At 43.8% G+C, this 22,202-nt stretch overlaps 1 protein-coding gene across 1 annotated transcript in view; it reads right to left on the bottom strand.

The window, feature by feature from the left end:
- Positions 1 to 22,202, bottom strand: part of cacna1ib (calcium voltage-gated channel subunit alpha1 Ib) — a 103,389-nt gene that overhangs the window by 71,768 nt on the left and 9,419 nt on the right. Inside the window, exons 2-3 of the mRNA XM_019861719.1 lie at positions 13,254 to 13,590; positions 2,653 to 2,764 (exon numbers count right to left, since the gene is read on the bottom strand). Of these exons, the coding sequence (XP_019717278.1) occupies positions 2,653 to 2,764; positions 13,254 to 13,576 (435 nt within the window). The 5' untranslated portion in view covers positions 13,577 to 13,590. The remainder of the gene's footprint in view (positions 1 to 2,652; positions 2,765 to 13,253; positions 13,591 to 22,202) is intronic.

The raw sequence follows: 22,202 nt of genomic DNA, 5'->3' as shown, positions 1-22,202 counted from the left end.
CCCCGCCTGGACCCCGGCCGCACTCCCTCCAGTCTCGGCTTCAATCAAGCATCTCATTAAAAGCAGAACAAATCCAAAGCAAATCAAACACAAACTCGGGCTCATGCGTGTTGTGGCTGCTGACAGCACAAAACCGAAGATGAGCTGTCGCTGTCGTTGTTGGATGACGGCCTCGCCACGGCTTTCGGATTCTCGCAACTCGCGTTTGTTTTGCGCTACCGCTCGCGTGGCGGAGGGAAAAGGCAAAAAGGTCAGAGTCGGCGTTTGCCTTCTGGAGATGTCAGGCGCTCGTTGCTAATGCTAATGTGCGCAAATTTGACCTTTTTTTTAACTACACTTTGCATGTCAGGAGTTCGCGCGCGCGTCAACTGTTGTCGAGGAATCTACGGGACCATGTGTGGAGGCATTTTTTTTTTCAGTTTGACTTTCTGTTCCTGCCGCTGCTGTCTTTTTCTTTTTTCTTTTTTGGCCATTTGCGTGAGCTGAGTTTCGTGTACATCAAGGGCAATTTAAAAGTCAGCAAAGAACTACAAAGACAGTTTCGATTGCCGGTTTTGTAACTGTCAGAGATGAACAATTTTCATGTGGGTAAACATCAAAGGCAATTAGCGGTCGTGGGTGTTCAGGAACATCAAAGACACCCTGTTGTTGTCTTGAACCAACTAAATTGGACTCGCTTTCCCAAAAACCAAAATTTCAATGTTATACTCTTCATAGAAACGGTGAAGCTCAAAGACAATTTCTAGTCTCGAACCTAACAAGTGTTTTCAGCAACATCAAAGGCAATTTCGAGTGAGCGAAAAACTTCACGTTCACGTTCTGCCAACGTCAGCAGCACAAAGAGAATTTCGGCATCCTTTCATAAATATTTGGAATGAACCTGGGGTTGATTTTCAGAAACACCAAAGACATAAATCCCCCCCACCCCAAAAAAAAAAACATTGCCACTTTTGTGAGCTTTTACGCACGTGGCGGCATCGGCAATCGAGCCGACACTATTCATCGTGGACTTTTTCCAAGAGGAGTCCATCGATCTCGTTCGCCGCTGCCCACTAAAGCCACGCGGATATCGAACGTGGTGTGTGTGTGTGTGTGTGTGTGTGGGGGGGGCGCTCAACGCTAGCGATTCTTGCAGGATGAACTCTATTAGCTCCCACTGCACAACCACCCTCCCATAGAGAGACCAATCAATTGCTTGCATGTGTGTGCTGTGCAAGTGTGTGTGCTCGCGCCAACCGGCTTGATACGTATGCCTGCACGCAACACACACTCGGCCACCTTTGACACGGGTGCGAGGGGGGCGTGGGGGGGCTCTGCCAAGCGAGATGCTCACAACAGCATGAAGCCCACATGCTAAGCTGATGAGTCACAGCCGGGAGCTTCTCGTGGGCGTCGATCCCAGCCAGAGCTGCGCTGAGAACAAGGCAAACGAAGCCAAGGCTGCTTGTTGGCGCCTAATGGACCCTCGATCGGCTTTCGGACCCCCTTTTTGTTTACCTGGAAACTCACTCATCAGGGCCCTCTGGAATTTTGGGGCTTAAAAAGAAGCCCCCTCTCGATTTGTGGTGGTCACACGGTGTGTGGCACACCGTGTGTGTTTTCAAAAACATCAAAAAGGCAAGTTTAGTGTTGACAGTGACATTTGTTTTCATCCGAATCCAAAGACGGTCTTGAAAAAAGACGTGTTTGCATAAATATTAACGTCAATTTGCTGTAGGGCTCGACATACATACATAGTATGTGAATTGTGTGTGTGTTTCTAGGCCGATATTTGGCAGGGCTTTTATTTTGGGGTTTGGGGGGGGGTGGGTGTTTGAATGTCATTCGATTTGTCTTATGTTGTAATAGGACCACGTGTATGAAAAAAAAAAAAGGCACACAAATCAGCCAACCATGCACTAATATTGGTCAACAAAATCCGACCAATCAGTCAGGACTTGCATTTAGAGTCATCAAAACATTTCCATTAAAACAAGTCAACCGAGAGTCTTTCAACAGTTGATTTGGTAAAAACTGTCAATTTATCTTTCAGAAAGATGTAAACATCAAGCAAATTTGGAGTTCAAAAATATGTTTCCAGAAACATCCAAGACAAGTTTGTTTCTTTCAAAAAAAAAGGCAATTTGTAGTTGAAAAAAAAAAAGGGATTAAACATTTCAGTAAAACAGATTCTTGTTACAATGCCAGACAATTTGGTTTTCAAAATCGAAATATCAAAAAGAAGAAAGTTTGAAATGCATGTTTTTGGAAACATCAAAGACACTTTGGATTGCACAAAAGTTTTTTGGGGGGCGGGGCAAATTATAGTCCTCAACAAACAGAAAACTTCTGAGGTAATTTTGTCTTACCATAACATCAAAGGAAATGTAGATTTAGCAGAACTTTTTTGTAAGACATCACGGAAGACTTTATAGTATATTTTTTAGAAACAAAGATAATTTGGAGAATGATAAAAAAGATGTCGATGAATATCAAAAACACGTTCGAGTATTCCAAACATTTTCAGTCAACATCAAAGACAGTTTCGTCTTCAAAAGATGCCCCTCCCCCACCCCCACCAAAAAAAAGTTTTGCACAGTCAACCAATAATGTGCCCGATCTTTGAGACAAGGTTTCAAGGTGAGTGAAATGGAAGTAAAAGGAGAATCTTACCGACAAGATCTGGCATCGTTCGGAGGAGCAGTCGATGTTCTGGCAGGGTTGGTACATTCCCAGCGTGACGCAGTTCAACAGGATGACCATCATGCTCACTCGCTCAAACCACGTGAAATCAAACAGCTGGTTAAGGGCAACCACATATTACTCTCAGGCACCGATGCGAGCATGACAACAAACACAAGTGGAGTTCCCCAGGGCTCTGCACCGGGACTCCTATCGTCTTTTGACAGGATGCATGCCAGAAAGGGTGTCAATGACATGAAAGCAGGTCAATCCCATTGTTTTTTTTCTCCAAAACTGAAAATTCACATGCGATGGGGGGAAACATTGCTTAACACGATGGGGTTTGCAGGAGAGAGCCATAAAAAGAAGAAGAAGAAGGCGGCCAGCCGACTGCGACCGCAGCATTGTGTATGTTCGCCAACGGGGAGCCGGCGCAACGCTTGGCTAACTCGACACTTTTTGGGGAGGAGGTCCGACTCGTCCCTCAGGCTTTTACGGTGAAAGGATGCCGGAGATCTCCGAAGCCCAGCGGATTTCAACACGCACGCACACAGCCAACGTCCCAGAAAGAAACACCAGTCTTTTTTTTTTTTTTTTTTTAAGATTCCAAGCAAAGAAGCTATTCAGGAACAAGCTTCCTCTCCGCAACAGGCAGTTCGTGTTACTGTACGAAGTTGCAATTTATTGCCATCCTATTTCGTAAGAACGAGAACGAAGAAAGTGACTTTCCTACTCTCTTAATTCATTTTCTTGTGAGATAAATTTTGTATTTACTTATTATTACTCGTTTTTTTTTTTTTTTTTTGCAAAACTTTGGAGATTTTTCTCTTTTATCTCAGATTCTGAACGTTCCCAGGCTTGTCTTTCCTGGAATGTCTTGGATCCAATGTGAGATGGCGGCATCCGGGGAGGCGTGTGCGCACGCGTGAGACATCTCTAAATGTCACGGGACATCACACAGCGACGCTTCATGTCAGCTCTTCACACTCGGATGGAGGAGCCGCTCACTCACTGATTGTCAGCGTGATGTCATCGGTGCGCTGCATTCTGGGAATTTTGCATTCACTGCGCTTGCGGCGCATGATCAAGACAAAATATTTCTAATGTGTTCGTTTGTGAGGGAAATGGAATTCCACCATGTATTGTATAAAATCCTATCCCAGCCGCCTTCTGGCCGAAGATGGCTGGGATAGGATCCTTGTGAGGATTAAGCGGATCAGAAAATGGTTGGATGGATGTTGTATTAATCAAAATAGCATGTTTGGATTGGTGGTGGCACCTGGAACATATAAGAAAAAAAAAGAAATGACCCCCACTTCACCTGCCCTTCTTTGCCTCCCAACGACTTTGAAAAGCTGCCTGAGAAAAAACATTTCATAGACATACTGTACATTTGAAGCCCGTCTCAAAGGCGCCTTTTCCGCCGCCGCTTGTTGTGACCCAACACAGTACAACTTCAATTTTCCGCGTTCCATCCGACTTTACCGTGCGTCTCCCACTCAGCTGCCACGGGATTCCTTCAGACACGTGTTCCCACGGCAACCAGCACACAAAAAAACCCTCCCTAAATATTCTATATAAAAAGCCGCTCTGAGGTGCGCGCGAGCGCGCGCGCGCGTGTGTGTGTGTGTGTGTGTCTGTGTGGCTCTGAATGGCTTTTGTGCAACGCTTGGCTAACTCGACACTTTTTGGGGAGGAGGTCCGACTCGTCCCTCAGGCTTTTACGGTGAAAGGATGCCGGAGATCTCCGAAGCCCAGCGGATTTCAACACGCACGCACACAGCCAACGTCCCAGAGAAAGAAACACCAGTCTTTTTTTTTTTTTTTTTTAAGATTCCAAGCAAAGAAGCTATTCAGGAACAAGCTTCCTCTCCGCAACAGGCAGTTCGTGTTACTGTACGAAGTTGCAATTTATTGCCATCCTATTTCGTAAGAACGAGAACGAAGAAAGTGACTTTCCTACTCTCTTAATTCATTTTCTTGTGAGATAAATTTTGTATTTACTTATTATTACTCGTTTTTTTTTTTTTTTTTTGCAAAACTTTGGAGATTTTTCTCTTTTATCTCAGATTCTGAACGTTCCCAGGCTTGTCTTTCCTGGAATGTCTTGGATCCAATGTGAGATGGCGGCATCCGGGGAGGCGTGTGCGCACGCGTGCGACATCTCTAAATGTCACGGGACATCACACAGCGACGCTTCATGTCAGCTCTTCACACTCGGATGGAGGAGCCGCTCACTCACTGATTGTCAGCGTGATGTCATCGGTGCGCTGCATTCTGGGAATTTTGCATTCACTGCGCTTGCGGCGCATGATCAAGACAAAATATTTCTAATGTGTTCGTTTGTGAGGGAAATGGAATTCCACCATGTATTGTATAAAATCCTATCCCAGCCGCCTTCTGGCCGAAGATGGCTGGGATAGGATCCTTGTGAGGATTAAGCGGATCAGAAAATGGTTGGATGGATGTTGTATTAATCAAAATAGCATGTTTGGATTGGTGGTGGCACCTGGAACATATAAGAAAAAAAAAGAAATGACCCCCACTTCACCTGCCCTTCTTTGCCTCCCAACGACTTTGAAAAGCTGCCTGAGAAAAAACATTTCATAGACATACTGTACATTTGAAGCCCGTCTCAAAGGCGCCTTTTCCGCCGCCGCTTGTTGTGACCCAACACAGTACAACTTCAATTTTCCGCGTTCCATCCGACTTTACCGTGCGTCTCCCACTCAGCTGCCACGGGATTCCTTCAGACACGTGTTCCCACGGCAACCAGCACACAAAAAAACCCTCCCTAAATATTCTATATAAAAAGCCGCTCTGAGGTGCGCGCGAGCGCGCGCGCGCGTGTGTGTGTGTGTGTGTGAGTGAGTGTGTGTGAGTGAGTTTTAATAAGTCACCAGTTGGCCGATGAAATCGGCGCTTTATCATTTCCAAATCTATGAAAGCACAGGCTGAACATTTGATGACTTTCTGCTTGCACACGCGCACACACATGCACACACTTGGCGGGGCACGGCGGTTGGTTTGGGTGAGATTATGGGCGCCGAATGAGCTCATTTAGCAGTCCATCACCTCCTCAGCTTGCCTGAGGGAGGAGACGTCAAAGCTCAGCAAGCTGACAAAGTGCCAAGCCTTGTGCGCCGCACGCCGGGGCCACTGCGGGGAACGGCGACGCAACTAACTACAATCTGACTGATAGTTGCTTCGTTTGTTTGTCTTGGATGGGGGGTTGCAATCCCAAGAATATACTTGTGATTTCTGAAAAATGTTGAACATTTTGAGAAATTGTGAATTTTCCATCAACAGGGTCGTATTTTGGAGGGCTTGATTTTTCAAAGCCAAAGAATAAAATAGTTTTGAAACAAAAATACTCACTTCATTGTTATTTTTTGGACAATAGGAAACAAAGTTTGACTTTTGAAACGGTGGTATTTTCCAGGCAGTATTTTCGTGGGAAAAAAAAAAAAAAAACACAATCTTAACAAGCGTCTTTTTTTTTTTTCATCATGAAACAACTGCTCTGAACAGATTTTTTTTTTAGCAGTCTGCAGAAAAAAAAGACGATTTTTTTTTTCCAATAATGACAATATTTCACCTATTTGAAAGCTCTGCCCCTCCTTTGCCCCATATTTCTGATCCCACTAAGTGCTGAACCACAAAAAGAAAAAAATAAAAGTTGCACAAACTTCGATTATAATCAGTACTGGTACGAATATTAAAATTAAACACACACACACACACACACACACACACACACACACCCGCGCGTGCGCGCACGCGCGCACAAACACACACCATCCAATTCTGATTGGACCATCTGCTGGGCTCTTTTCCCTTTCGTGTGCGTGATGCAGCACCATGCCAACTTTGAGTGTGTAGGTTTACTTGTTGTGCCCACCAGCAGCAGAAACATGGACACACACACACACACACACACACACACACACACACACACACACACACACACACACACACACACTCTTGCACGCAATCTGAATCCCAAACAATTGTTGATACCTTAACCAAGGTTGCAAAGTTGGGAACCAAAACTTGAAAACCTACCCTTGGCTGCAAATCATTATTTTAAACTCTGACACTTGCTTGAAACTTGACGCAAGGATTAAATCCATAATTTAAACCGCTAGTTTGAAAGCCTAATTCACGTTCAAAAACCAAATTTGACAGCCTAACCGTAGATTGAAAGCCAGATTTGTAACTCCAACTCAGATTTGAAAGGCAAACTTGAAGGACTTTTGACGACACTTTTTCAGCCTATTGGGCAACAACTTTTGGAATTGTACAGTGTCATGGTATTGAAGAATCCTAACCCTTCCCTTGTTGCACACAAATAATCAGGAGCTATGGACTGCTTCTGTTATGCTGCACAGTTCTCTTAAAAAATGTTTACGAATTCAGGAATCAATTTTTTTCTTGCGTCCAGGCCCTGTGTTAGCAAAGCGTTCTCAAACCATAATGCGCCCTTCCCCACATGTGACAGATGGGAAGAAGTTTTAATGGCAGTGGGCTGTACAGGACAATATTTGTTGAGATAAATTTGGGAAGTAATTTTGCGTCGGTGATCGCCATGTATCCAAGCCCTGAGGTAGCAAAGTGACCTCAAAGCACGATACCTCCGCCACTCACCATAATTTACAGATGGGATGAGGTTTTGATGGCGGTGTGCTGTACTGCACAATTTGTGTTTGGGAAGTCACCAAGACCAAAAGGCTCGCTCGATTTCTGTGTTTTGGAGTGTGTGGTGGTTGAACTTTCAAGATCCACCAGTTATCTCACACTTTATTTTACAGAGTCACAAACATAGAGTTCATTTCACCAAAATTTAGACCTGATTTATTTCGACCTTTCGTGCATTTTCTGCCACTTTTTCAACCAGCAAAAAAATGGCGTTCAAAGGGGGGATCATGAAAATCTGTTGGCCAGCTAAGAGTAGTTCTGCTGATAATCTAGCTGCGAAATCACTCCACGTTAGCCATCCACTTCCACAGACGTGGCAGGGAGGCAATTATCTCCTCGGCACAAGTGTTTTAAGAAAAACATTAAAAATGACAAATAGGCCATGAGGCCGTAGAGCAGACATTTTAATAGCTTGCACATGTACCATAAAATGGCCTGTTTGTCATCGTCAGAAATGATTTTTTTTACATCCCCGGAAGGCCTCGAGGTCAGAGATGGGATTTTTTTTTTTTTTTTATACCAGAAAATTCCAGTCAGTCGCAAGTAAATACCAGTTTGGAACGATCAAGGACGCTTGCTGCCCTCGTTCGAGATGAATAGCTAACAAATCAGAAATTGAAAGAGTCCAACAACACAACGAGGTTGGTTGACAAACAGTGCGAAATTTCTCAAACAAAATCCAAAAGTTCGCACAAAGCAAGAACGCGTGGAAAACCCGAATGTTGTTGTCGTCTGCTACCTTGAACCAAAGACTCACCAGTTGGTGAATGGTGAAGACTTTGCCGGGAAAAATATCACATGACGCATTTTGCGATGCTATCAAAATGGCTCATCCAACAGTGGAGGAGAAGACTCACATTTGTGAGTCGAAGTACACAGACGTTCCAATGACAACGACATCAGCGTTCTGAAGGAGGTCCGTTCTTTGGGACCGGTCTTATCAAGACCGTACTCACCAAGTTCATGAGACTGTCCGTCGTCCTGCGTTCTCGATAATGAGAAGCGCCATCTGTGTCTGCTAGTTAGCAAGAATGTCTCTTCTGCGTTGGTTTTTAAAAGTACTCAAAATGAGAGCCCAGATCATGAGTTGGGCGTTGGTTACAGTTCCCTGAGGTCTCACTTTTTGTTTATTTGATTTGTTTGAAATTCAAGAAGAGGTGCTCTTGCTCGTTTAGAGAATGACTGGCACCTGTGTCACACCACAATTGCCATATCTGCTAGCTGAAATGAGATTTTTTTTCTTTTTTTTTTTTTTTTTTTTTTTTTTAGTCCATGAAATTCTATGACAAATCCGAAGTTGTCTATCTGGGGGAAAAAAAGTGATTTTTTTTTTTTTTTAGACCATGAAATTCTATGACAAATCCGAAGTTGTCCATCTAGGGAAAAAAAGTGACTTCTGAAAATCTGCCATAATGTGCATCATTTTCGTGTCGCTCTCCCTGACCTTTTTTTCTTCTTTGTGGGTCGCCATAAATCTCTGCCTGAGTTTGCGATTTTTAGGGGGATCAACTAAAAGTGACCCTACAAATTCTGCCCAGCAAAACGTGTTGTTTGTCTGTCCAGATTTTGAGTAGAATCCTTCGTTTTGTTGCGCTGGCAAAATGAGTTTGATTCCTTTTTGATTTCTTGGGCTTTGGATGACTGACTGTTATCTATGAATTCTGCCTAGCAACAAGAGGGTGCGCGTGTGGCAATGTTGTTGATCCAAGTTGCTGGCCAGTTTTTTAATTTGTTTAATTCGTTTTCTACGGTTGTCAGAAAACGAATTAAACAAACGAGTTCAAACTTGAAGCCGAATTCTGAGTTGGTCGTTCGCAAAACAACCAAAAAAATAAATACCAAAAGAACCAAAAAAATAAATACCAGTAAATAAAATACGGAATGAGAGTCAACTGAAATGGAGAATCATTTTCCTGCTGCCTCTCGCTGACCTTTTTCTGCTGTGGAGCACGTCTGAATCAGTCCACGGATTGTTTGGCCCGCACTCCCGCCCACACGCATGCATGAGTGTGACTCACACAGTATCAATTTGAACGAGTTGGCATTAGTGGAAGGCACAAAAAAAATTTATTTGCTTAAGCAGCTTTCAAATTTCACTTCCAACAGATGCATGAGTTTTTCAATTGCGTTTTACACGTTACAATAATGTTATTTCATCATCATGATTCAATTTATCTTTCATAGGGGGAAATAATGGCATTTTACCAGAACTGTGCAGGTCGCAAAGTGTCTTCTCAGTTATGTCCCAGAGGTGACGCATGAATATTCTTCTTGCTAACAAGGGGCCGCCTAAAAGGGGACGCTAATTTAGTGTGTGTGTGAAGGTGACAAACAGCCGCACACCAGGCGCCTTAATGGTACGCTAATGACTCGCTCGTCACTCGCAAACTGTACACGTGTGCGTATACGAGAGGTGCGGAGCTCGCCACAAAAATACTCATCACCTTGAAACGTGTCTTTCTGCAATATGGCTGCAGATATGGCTGTATTTTTTTTCTCCTCATTTTTATTCATTATTGATACGGTCAACTGCTGAAGCCGCAAAACGTGAAGCGCAAATTGGCAAGGGATTACGGACACATATATATATAAATAAATAAAATGAAATACACTAATTAGAAATATAAAATAATTTTAAAAAAATGGATATATATATATATATATATATAAAATGCTGTGTTTACATGGCAGTCAACTGCTGCGGCAACATCAGCTCTCCAAATAAGAGCCGCTCATCGTTCCACTGAATAATTGATGCGGGAGACAGCCTGCTGCTTTTATTGAGGGTGAGGCCCGAAGCGCCAAATACGGGAGAACAAATGAGTGCTTTCCACACCGTAAAAAAAATAAATAAATAAATAATTATAAAAATTAAAAGCTCATGACAGGAAATCAGCAATTAAAGCAGCGTGATGATATTTCAGCCTGTTGCATGATTCTCCACCACAACAAAGACCCCCACCGCTCCCGAAACGCCTCATTAAAGAAATTTCATATTAAAGTCTCATCAAAGTGAGATCAGCGGTCTTGCGACCAGATTCCATCTCAAATTTTGACGCATTATTTGACCGCGAATTAAGTTTCTTTAGATCACAAAGTTGACACGAAGCCAAGAATCCTCTGTCATCTCGTTAGCGACTTGAAAAGCGAAGCGGACAGGGTGGATTTTGCTAAAGATAGCCTTTTAAAGCGCATCTAACGGGCGTGCACCCTGACAAGGGCCTGGTGATTAATCGCGGCATTAGCATAGGGACTGATAGCAGCATTAGCATATAGCTGGAGGAGCTCAGACAGGAGTCAAAAGTTCTGCAAAGGTTTAAAAAAAAAAAAAAAAAAAAAAAAGACTTTAGGACAAAAACATGGACTGAGTTGACTTGCTCGATATGATTAGCAAACTTTGATGCCAGACTCCAACCACCTCATGGATTAGCCAAATTAGGGTTGGAAAAAAATTGCTTTTTGAGTCTTTTTTTTTAAATCTCATTAATTAGCCTTGCTTGTTAGTTTGACTCCTAAGATTTGTCAGCTGCATTTTTTTTTTGTTTCTGAGTAAGTCAATGTTGGTTTTGTAGTTAGCTTTGCTTCATATGTCATTTTTCTCATTATTTGCTCTTGGTCATTCTTTTTCATTGGTATCATTTGTGAGTTACTTTTGTTTTTTAGCTAGCTCATCCAATTCCATTGCAAATGGCTTTTCCTTTTGTTTCATAGGTAGTCTGTCGTTCGTTCCGTTGGCGAGTCTTTTTTTTTTGGGGGGGGTTCTTTGTGATTTACTTCATTAGCGTTGTCCGTATGTTTGTTCCGTGAGTTAGCCTTGTTTGGTTTGTTGTCTACTCTCATTATTTGGTCTCGTTTGCTTGTTTGGTCAACTTTGTTTGCCCCCACTTTGCTGTGAGCTCATGTTGCTAACTGCAGCACGATGTGGTTGCGCAAGGCTCAAACCAAATCAAAAGTCACCGAGAGCCCATCGAGAAGTTGACTTTTTTTTTGACGAGCTTGCGGCGGAGGAGGCTTGCGGTGCGAGCTGTCATCACCTCGCCCGGGATGAAATTGATTTTTTGGGGGGGATCCCAGTTCAGGGACAGCATGAAAACGGAACGGGCCATTTACGAACGACCAGAGTGGGGGCAGTGTGAGCTTTGCAAATGTCAACGTGATTTATATTTGACAGACTGCCAGCCGATATGAAAACACCCCGAGTGCAGCTTTAGCTTTCACTCACCAATAAAAAGACTTGGATGATTGATTGAGTGGAAATCGTTCCATTTAACACACTTCTGGAGTAGTTGCAGAAGATTCCCATCCACCTATTGGTTGAAAATGTAACGCGCGTGTGTTTTGGTGGGTCCGGAAAGCTATGAATGAAGTGGTCGTGCTGAATTATTAAGATGAAAAGCACAACAATTGACCTCGCACATGCTTTGATTTCATGCGTTTTGATGAACAAGACTCAAAAGATACGTTGAGTCAGTGGATCGGAAATCTCTTTTTGCACACACACAAAAAAAACAGATGAAAGATGAGAGGATTTAGCTGGCTTTCCTTCGATAAGATTATGGAGCAAGTGTTGTCTTCACTCGCTCCGTCGGGTCGACGTTCGTTTCATTTCCAGTCCGGCACAGACGACGGGAAGAGTGACGGAAGGCGTAAAGACGCACGCAAAGTACATTTGTCGCCTTTCTGTTTTGTTTTGATTTTTTGTCCCTGGCTGCCAATCCGAAGCCTCGCCGTCATCTGTGGACAAACACTGACAACGGCGCACTCATGCTGGCGTGAAAACGGCTGCGTCATCTCTTTTTCTTCCTTGCAAACAGATTTGATTCGGTCTTTCGCCTACTCTGTCAATTTTCAATAGCCAGTCGAGGCCGGATACACTTTAGGGCGACTCAAAAGGAAAAGAAAGACAAATGTGGGGCTGGCCAGATCATGCTCCGCCCTCTTTCTCCTCACCCTTGTTCATCAAGGTAGACAGTCCAACCTTGTTTCAACATAGCCCATTTACAACGTTTTCACCCCGATAACGTTCCCATTTCCTGTTCGCGATTTCACACCATTGTTTTCCATTTCGATAGAACGACCAAATTTTCCCCACAAAATAGTGAAAAGGCCTTCGGGACGACAAAGCGCGGAAGCGAACTGCCACCACGACCGTGCTTACGAACAAAATGTACGGGGCGGGATTCCACTTTGTTGCTTAGCAACACCACTGACACCCAGTCGTACGAAATGCTCGCACTGTATTCTGTACATCGTGGTTGGCGGCCATTTTCTTGGAAATTGTGTCGACGAAGTACCGTTATAACGAACAGATTTGTGACGCCCCTGGAGGCACGTTGCGGCGCGGTTCGACTGAGTTCTTTTGTCACTGAAATTCGATGCCGGCGTATTGAGTCCATCACATCCGCGCAGTTCTGGACGTTTGGAAAGACATTTGACCTCTCATGTGAGCAGGATTTGCCATTTCATGTGAGAAGGCTTGATGACGAGAAAGTGGTCGAAAGCTAAATGAGAGCTGTGCTAAATCAGTGGAGAAGGCGAATTTAATGGTTGCAAAAAAAGCTCCGGGAAATGTGTGAAAACAATGGAAATGCGTTCACACATTGAGGGAAGACTTCTGCTGCGATATGAATGTGATGGTGACAATCGAGTGACTCAGTGAGCCCACGCAACCGAGCCAAAGTGAGAAAGTTCTGGCCCGGTGCTTCGGTCCATGTCCTGTATGAGCAAATCAGCCGATCTGATGCGATGACATGACCGTGTTGTATTTCCTCAAATAATGCACGGACGAAAATACCGACAGCAAAGATGAAATTGGACCCTTGCCCATCAGTGTGTGTACCTCAAATCCCGTCGCAGCGGCTTCGGGTCGGCTAAAAAAAAAATTTCAAGGATATGGACTGGAGACCATGCGGATACACCAGCTGCGAGGGCAGGTGGTTTGCTTGAGGCAGAAGAAGACCACCGGGACCATTTCGGGATACGGGACCACCAGTACGCTTGTGGAACTGCTAGCATCGTCATCGTCATCATCGCGCTCCACTTCCTCTTCCTCGATAGCTTCCTTGTCCTCCTCCTCCTCCTCTTCTTCTTCCTCCTCTTCCTCATCCAGGTGGTACGGGTGTGGGGAGGAGGGGTCAATGACCTCATCACCCCTGGTCACCCGGGTGATGGTCGCCCCCGTCGAGGGGCCCTCCTCCTCCTCCACCTCGCTCGTCATGGCAACGCCAAGGTCTGCTCGAAAAAGAAAGAAAAGAAGCGAGATTTTTTTTTTTTCTTTCAAAATTGTACTACTATTGACCTCGGTGCAGAAATCAATGCTGCGAGCGGCGGGGTCGGTCGTGCGCCATTATGGGCCGAAAATGGCAAAGGGCTAAAAATACTTGCGTGCGTGAGCTTTTTCGAGTGCTTTTGGGTGCTCTGAGTGACATGAAATGAATGAGAGGATGAGTGAAGGAAAGGTGGAAGCGGAGCCGGATGGTTCCCGGCAACGCTTCATCCCAAGAGGCCCGATGGCGAGACAACTTAGTCAACGGCTCAATGCCGAGACGACTTAAGCGTCGAGATGACTGAGTGATGACTTAGCAGACTGTGAGATGACCAAGTGGCGAGACGACAGAGTGTGGGAGGCGGGGGAGGGCTGCAAAATCACTCAATGATCGAGGACTAAGGTGATCGGTTGGAGAGATGACGGATAATTATTGGTTGGCGGGATCACCGAGTCACCGGCCGAATGAGAGCACGATTGAGTGGCGAGACGAGTGAAGGAGAAATGACTCGAGCGTGAGGTGACTCATCGACGAAGATGACTCAGACGACCGACTTTCGAGATGACCAATGGATGAGATGACTAAATTGTGTCACGATTGAGTGTCAAGACCGAGAGCGAGAGGATTTGAAAGTTCTGGGAAGATTTCTTTTTTTTTTTTTTTTTTTTGGTGACAGAACCCACACACAGCGAGCTCCCATTACACTTTAAGGCAGGTGTGGTGTCAAACATACGGCCCGCGGGACGGAACCGACCCTGACGGGGTTCGATCAGGCCCGCAGGATAATTTAAACATGAAAAAAAATGCATAAAATACACAGAATTAATATTTTTAATAAGATGAAATTCATGGATTATCCGCTAGGGGGCACACTGTTTTCTCTTTAGTTTGTAAAGTGGTGACAGGGATTACATTTCGATTTTATATGCACATGTGTAAATGGTTTAAAAATTCCTTTCTTTATCAATCTCGTTTAATCTTAAAAATGCATTCCTCTATTTTTCAATAGCAATTACTTGTTTAAGTTTTGTGCCTTTGTACAATCAGTGGGATCAGTTGCAATGCATATATGTGAATGATAAAAGTAAATTGCACATTTAACCAAGGCGTTTCATGACATGTTTTATAACAATTTTCGTGTCAAGGCAGGCACGTAAAACGATGGTTGAAGCCCGAATGGGAATGACTTGGGAGTGCGTCGGCAAATTCAATCTCAATTTGGCATTGTGAAAATGAGTATATAGCGAGTAGCTCGTGCTCGCCAATGCTAATGTGGCAACGTACATCTTCCGTGATGGCCTCAACTTCAGCAGCCACCGAAATCCTCCCAAGTTTCCGCTCCAAAACTCAAAGCCAGCTTTGAATGCAAGTCGGCCATTCGAGTCTCTGCTCGTCATCGTTAGTTGCCTTATTGCGGCCTTGCGACACGACGCACCCCGGCTTCCTCTTCTTTCCACTTTTTTTTTGTTTTTGTGGCGGGGTGGGGGGGTGGACTTTGGCACCGATTTAATAGGGCCGTCGTGTTTTCAGCGGGACCGCAGTGCGAAATGGGCAGAAGCAATGCGGCCGCCTTTGAATTATGCATCACGTGGAGAGCAAAAGGACGCACAGAAAAAAGTTGTTTTTTTTTTGTTTTTTTTACACTGCAGTCTTGCTGCTCGCTGGCGGTCCGACGGTGTGTCGGAATATGACGCGGCGACCTGCGGACGCGAGCACACTTGCTTTCTTCCTTAGAAGTGGTTCACTTTTATGTCTTTGTTGCACCAGACAACATTTGGTCTGGACTTTTTTTGTTTGGGGTTTTTTCCCCCTCATTCGCATCACCGCTCTGTCACTTGTTTTGGTGCAGATTACTCGCTGCACTCGACGCAATCATCAGGGCGGCTACACAATGTCGTTCGCTTTGTTAGGCGGCAGAGTTGCACTGCTAACGACTTTGCAAATGTCATGACATTTTGTGGGAGAATGCCAAATGTGACCTTTTTATTGAAAAATGGACACACTTGTTTATGGAAAGCGGCTTATTTGAAAAGATGACAAAAATGCAATAAAAATAAAATCACATTTTAGTTAGTTTTCTCCTTTTTTTTTAAACTACAGGAGTCCACAAGTCAAAAAGTCAACATGAAAATGTGACTATAAGTACAAATAAATCTGTTACGCATAAAACACGAAGTTAAAATACACAAAGTAATATAGCAAGCAGAGGAAAAGTGCAATCACGGAAAAATTTCACAAATGTAAACTAAATGAAAATCCGTTCAGTGAATAGAAAGTCAACATGAATAACTGAAAAAATTGAGGGAAAAATGGGGGAAAAAACAGCCTACAAATATACAAATTAAAAATTCAAAAACGTTTAATGAAATTCATGAATAATCAAACTCAGTGTGATTAAAATTAAAAATAAAGATCCCCAAAAAATCTAAATTAACAACAAACAAACAAAAAAAAATGATTAAAGTCAACATAAGTGTGGGACAAATAAAGGATATCTTATCTTATCTTATAAAAACACAATCAATTATAAATAAAATATAGTTTCAAAATGTAAACTAAAGTAAAAATCGACTTTATAAATGACAGCATTAAAAAGGCGTTGGGGGGGGAACGAGTAGATTTCTATTTTCATTCAATGCTCCATTTTTTTTACTGGCATTTCCTTTTGCTGAGGAGCTCAACACCACACACGATGATGTGTCGATTCATTCGAGAAATGATATAAAAGTCATAATAAATAACGCGTCCATTCCAAATGAATTGATTTGATTCTCTTTTATAGGCGCGACGTGACGTCCTTTTCTGCTGCTCGGTGCGGGCGTGCGTCCTTTTCAGGGCCACCGCAGGCCATAAAACCTTCAAGAAAGCGCAACCGACGACACGTCGGCTGAACTTTGACCTTGACTGATTACGAGTGTGCGTGGAGCGTGTAGATCACTTGGCTGGGCAACGCACGCGCGCTCGCTCGCGTCATTGCCGGAAATGTGCACGTATTGGATTTGCCTTCGTGCTCTCGTGATGAATTGAAGCCGAGGCAAAGAAGGCGCACACGTTTGCATGTTTTAGCCTGCAAGCAAATTCACGTTGTGCCTTTTAGGGTCCCTTACAAATGCATTTACTCTATGTCACACTCAACAATATGCAGGAGGTCCATGTAAAAATAAATAAATACATACATTTTAAAAACATGTAAACAGTAAAAATGAAACGAAATGGAAAAAAAAGATATCGCAAAAAAAAACTGACAATAAAATGACAACAACTTGAAATAAAATGCTGAAGCTGAAGTGAAAAAAAACTAATCTTTAAATCCTGAAGACTTATGTATGAAAAAAAAGTCATTGAACAGTTTCAATGATAAAAATAATTTCAAAAATTAAATACAAATTTAAAAATAAACGCTAGATAAAAACAACAACAACAATTTGAAACCCCAATTTGAAATCTATCCTGAAGACCGAAGCCAAATAACTTGTGCTTGAAACCCTAAGCATGCTATGAAATTTTAGCTTTGGTTTGAATTTTAATTTCACATTTTTAATTCAACCACTGAAGTCAGTTTCGCTTAGCAGCTGAAGATTTGGTGGACACCTCTCGCAGGAGCAGACTCACAAAAATAAACTCAAAAGCTTTACTCGAAACTGGAAAATAAGTATGTCATTGTGATTGAAATTTCCCAGCCGCATTTGAGAGATTTTGTCTGATTATGAGCAAATATGCAATTTGAAAACTTGCACAAAACCCGAACTCCCCAAAAAATCAAGGACTGAGCTTGACTAAGGCAACTCTTCGGCGCTACCTATTGGCCGCCGCAGAGTTCCACTAACTCTACATGATTTAATTCATGTGGGACTTGATTGTCCTCAAATGGCCGCCATGAAAAAAAAAAAAAAAAAAAAAAGCCCGCAGCACACTTTCGCAGGCGTATGACAAAGACACATCGTGTATACGCTTGTCTTATCTAGGTTGCGTATATTTCTACTCTGCCTGTGGAAGTTTCAAGCCGGGGAGTCAACGAGGTGATTTGTTGCCACACACAGCCGGAGCGAGGCAACCTAGACAAATGGCGCTAATGCTAATGCCGCACACGGCGCGTGCTGCGGCCGCTCCGTGCGTCTATTTTTACCAGCCATCCATCCTCCCGCTCTGCTACTGCCATGCTGAGAGGCACGCTAACGATATGATGTCTCTCAGCTAATGTGCTAACATGAGCTAACACGTTAGCACGCTGTAGGCAACATTACTGTTTGTTCGTATCAAAATCATGATTGGGCCACCACAGCGGACAGCTTTTTAAAAAGTCGCCACATGGGCCAAGCGCCGCGACAATCAGCGATTGTCAGTGATGAGAAGAAAGGCTGTCACATCATGTTCACGCCCACAACTGCGCAAACCATCATTTGTAATTTTCCAACATTCGGTCTCACCCGCCTCAATGCGGCTTTAGACGGCGTGTCGCGCTGTACTCGTGGCGCTCACAAAAGTAGAGCCCCGTCACATCGTGTAAATCGTGTCTTGTTCTTTGCTTTTATTTTGTGGGGATGTGTTTTTACTTTTTCGTGTGTGACAAAATGTTTCTTGTCGCAGAAGTTAGCAGGGTGACATTTAGCGCAAGAAAAGGTCTCGGAAGCAGAAGTAGTTCTTGGCCGCGGTGGACGGCAGCCGTGGGTGGACGTGGCAGCTCGGATTAAAAATAGAGCTCGCCGCAACTTGGAAGGCCTGCCGGATTAACGGCGGAATCTGTATACGGGGACCGCGCCGCCTTTTGAGGTGACTTTATCTGATTAAAAACTCCTGCAATGAAGCCTGGAACTGTTGTTGTATTCGTTCCAAAGTGAAAGGCTGACGTTGGGGGCGGAGAGGAAGTTGCCCGTGGTTGTGAGTGGACAGTAAGCGCGGCCCGGCTGTGATTGCGAAAGAGCACCGAGGATGTGGCGGCCCGGTGGAGATCAAATCCAATCAGTGCTCTTCTTCTTCTTCAACGTGCACCTCCCTCTTCCTCCTCCTCCTCATCATCACGATCAATCATGCAACAGTGCGCAGCGAATTCAATCGAGTTCAAATGAGACCAAGATTTGGGGGGGACTTGATGAAAACTGAGTTTTGTTTTGTTTGTTTTTTTTCCGGTTCCAGATTAAACTGAAGAATGTTGTTTCATGTCTTCTAAGTAGATTTGCATTGAGCAAATACAAAACGACTTTGAGAGCAAATCAAATGTTCTTGGAATGGTCTTTCAAAGGAGGTCTCTGATATCATTTCATTGCACCAGACAACTCCCAAGAAAACACGCAAGGGCAAAATGTTCACGAAAATACGGCATGACACCAAACTGCTTCGTGAGTGAAAATGAATCACGAGAACGGCAAACTCTGGAACTTGAACTAACTCTTAAACTCGGTGTAAAAGAAACCTTCGTTGCAATGGACCGTTTGATGCCATTATATTTTACGCCCACACGTTATAATAGCACCGTGATGAGTGTAATTTCACTGGCAACCACTAGATGGCGCACGCGATTTTATATGACACCAAGCCGAAAAGTAACAACAGTATTTCGGCTCATTCTAGTTTTCGCTGAAGATTATTGAATGTCAGTGCTCTTCGATCCTGCTTTTTATGCCTACAGAGAGCGCCGGCGCGAGGTTCATGTTCTATTGTACATTTTTGGCCTTGACAATTGATGTCTTTTTATGAGATGACAAATTTATTCGAGATCAGTCACTACCGTGGAGGCTAGTATGTCATTCCACTCACTGCCACCCACTGTTCAGCCATTTTCTGATGAGTAACAAGCGCTTGTTATCAGTTGGATGCCGTGCACGCATAAAAGGAAAGCAGAACACACGCGAACGGCCTGATTCTGGTGGAATAGTAATAATTTGACAAATATGCTGATACATCTTGTTCCATAGGATCCAATTATGTCAGGCAGCTCGTTAGAATAAAAAAATGTGCGGACCGCTAATGGATAACTTGCTCCAGATTCTCACCAGCTTCACAGCGTCAAATAATTTCAAATGCTTGTGCGAGTTGGCAGGATGTTTGTGTCGGGCACGTTTATGTTGTGGCCTCCACGTGACGTGATCGGTGACGGCACACGGGACAAACCTCAACGGGGATTACAATTATTTGAGGGAAGTGAATCTTGGAGGGAGGACTTTATTTTTTTAACCAATATTGATGCCAGTGTGTCGATGTTTGATGTCAAGTGAAATTGGAGACTCGAGAGCCATGTTGCTCCCTCGAAGGTCATCGGGCAAGGTGTCGATTTGAGGGAGGCATTGACTTCGATACTATCGATTTTTGGAACACTATTAGTCATATTATTACAATTCTTGTCAACTGAAATTGAAGGTGAATCACTTGTGGAGCTCCCGGAGACATAAACGGAGAGTGCAGCTATTTGCTGGAGGCCTTATTTCATTTCACGCAACGAGAGGGACTATTTGCAGTCATGCTAATGTGCGTGCGTGCGTGCGTGTGTGTGTTGTTGCGGAGGATGCGAGTCAAATTCTATTTCCGCATCGTATTGTTGGCCTCGCTCCATCGACGTGTCTAAATTTAAACCCCTCGATGGTGGTTCAAGCCCAATCGACCCTTCCAGTGCTTGCGGTCACGTGCTACTCGGGAACATCTCGAATACAATTATTAGAACACGTTAGCATTGTTGTTCCAAAACCTTTTTTTTCCCTCCTGGCAGTTATTTTGGCACTGTAAGATGGTAACTCGCAAGGAACATAAAAAAACCTCTTAATTAGGGTTCCGTCCCATTAAGCTTTAGGAGAGTCGGCCATCGCGAAATACGTTCCGCTGACCGTACACCAGCTGATTTTTTTTTTCTATACTTTTTCTGTTTTGAGCAAAACTCTCGGACCCTCATCTGGGAAATCAATACAATAAATATACTGCGCTTGATTTTTTTCGTGCTTCAGATGTTTGCAAACAGTGTGCAGTGCTTTCATGACTATATTGACCATAGAGTTGCGGTTGCAGGTTTGATTTTCAGAATGTAAGGACTCCACAAATCACTGCTCCAAAACGGAACCCTTTCCTCTAAATTCAACCCCACTCAAATGCGAATTTGCAAAATACAGAAATGAACACTAGCGCACCGACCCCCAAATGCTAATGCTAACCCTTCACCTAAACAGTGCTGTCATTGCTGTCCGATAACAACCGTGTGCCACATTGACGAACCTCCAGCTCATTTGGGGGCCCTATGAAAATATTTTGTCCCACCCCCCGCCCATTTCGTTCCAGTGTCCACCGAGAGTTCACAAATTCGTCAGTTGGCAAACCTAAATTGAGCCAGCTCCTGACTGAATTTTCATAGCCCAACCCCCTACAAAGTCAAAGGGAAATTGTTATTTTCGTTCTTCATCCAGCGACGTGCATGCGACCCGCTATTAACTGCTTTATGGGTGTCCATAAACCAAATGAGCACACGCGTGCATAGTCAATACAGTGCGCATGCGTGTGCGCGCAAGTGTTTAGTGTTCATTTTGCCAAAGGAATTAGAGGACACGTCAGTCATTCCAGAGGGCGTGTCCTTGACTTGCATCCATTTTCTGGAGATTGCAGACATGTAATAAGTATGCACGGGCACAAACAGAATTCACAAGTTGCACCCGATCGCACCCTTAATCAACAGGATCGACTGGGGCCTCCACATGTACCTGTGGCACACACACACACACACACACACACACACACACACACACACACACACACATACACACATAAATCTACAGTCTACGTAAACGTACATTGTCACACCCTCGCACAATTCACCATCTGCCATTGTCACGAAATGTGTTTTGTTGCTTCGTGCTTCCGAAATGCCAACTAATTGCTGCTTTGATGACTTTGGCCCGTTAGACACGCCGCGACTTGGTAGCGGATTGCAGGTGTTTTGATTTTTTTCACAGCCAGTCACCAAACGGCGCAGCTTTGACGACTTCCTGCCCAAGCCGAACAATGGAGCACTCGTTCGTGGCGCCCCGTCATCTTCAGCCAAAATGATCTTTGACGTTTACCTTCTGATGCAACGCCACGACAAGACAATGTAACAAGGCATTGGAGCCGAGTGGGAATGAAAGTACGCCTCCACGTCAGTGTTTTGAGTGATGTCATCATGCACACACACACACACACACACACACACACACACACACACACACACACACACACACACACACACACACACACACGGGGTATTGACTTGCGCATGCGCAAGTAAAAAAAAGACAAAAACAAGAGAAAACAAAATAGTTTTGGGGTTTTTTTTTTTTTTTGCATTTTGCCGATATTATACCAGTGTGTTCAAGAATCAAATAAGCAAACATTGTTGACTCATAATTTACAGTTTTATGACATCTGCCGTGCATGATTTCCATTTGGCATTTTTTTCCATCACGCCACGAACTATTGACCTCCGCTTGCCCTTATCCTGTGGCATTCGAGGAAAAAAACAAACTCAAGGCTTTTTTAATTACAAAATTACTTTCAAAAATTAAGTCAGTAAACAGTGTTGATTCTTCATTGTATGGCTTCATTGTGGCTGCAGTGCACGGTGTC

The sequence above is a fragment of the Hippocampus comes genome, unplaced genomic scaffold (genome assembly GCF_001891065.2).
Source record: "Hippocampus comes isolate QL1 unplaced genomic scaffold, H_comes_QL1_v1.1 scaffold7, whole genome shotgun sequence".
Classification (NCBI taxonomy): Eukaryota; Metazoa; Chordata; class Actinopteri; order Syngnathiformes; family Syngnathidae; genus Hippocampus; species Hippocampus comes.
The sequence above is the reverse complement of the archived record's forward strand: the minus strand, read 5'-3'. Positions and strand labels throughout refer to the sequence as shown.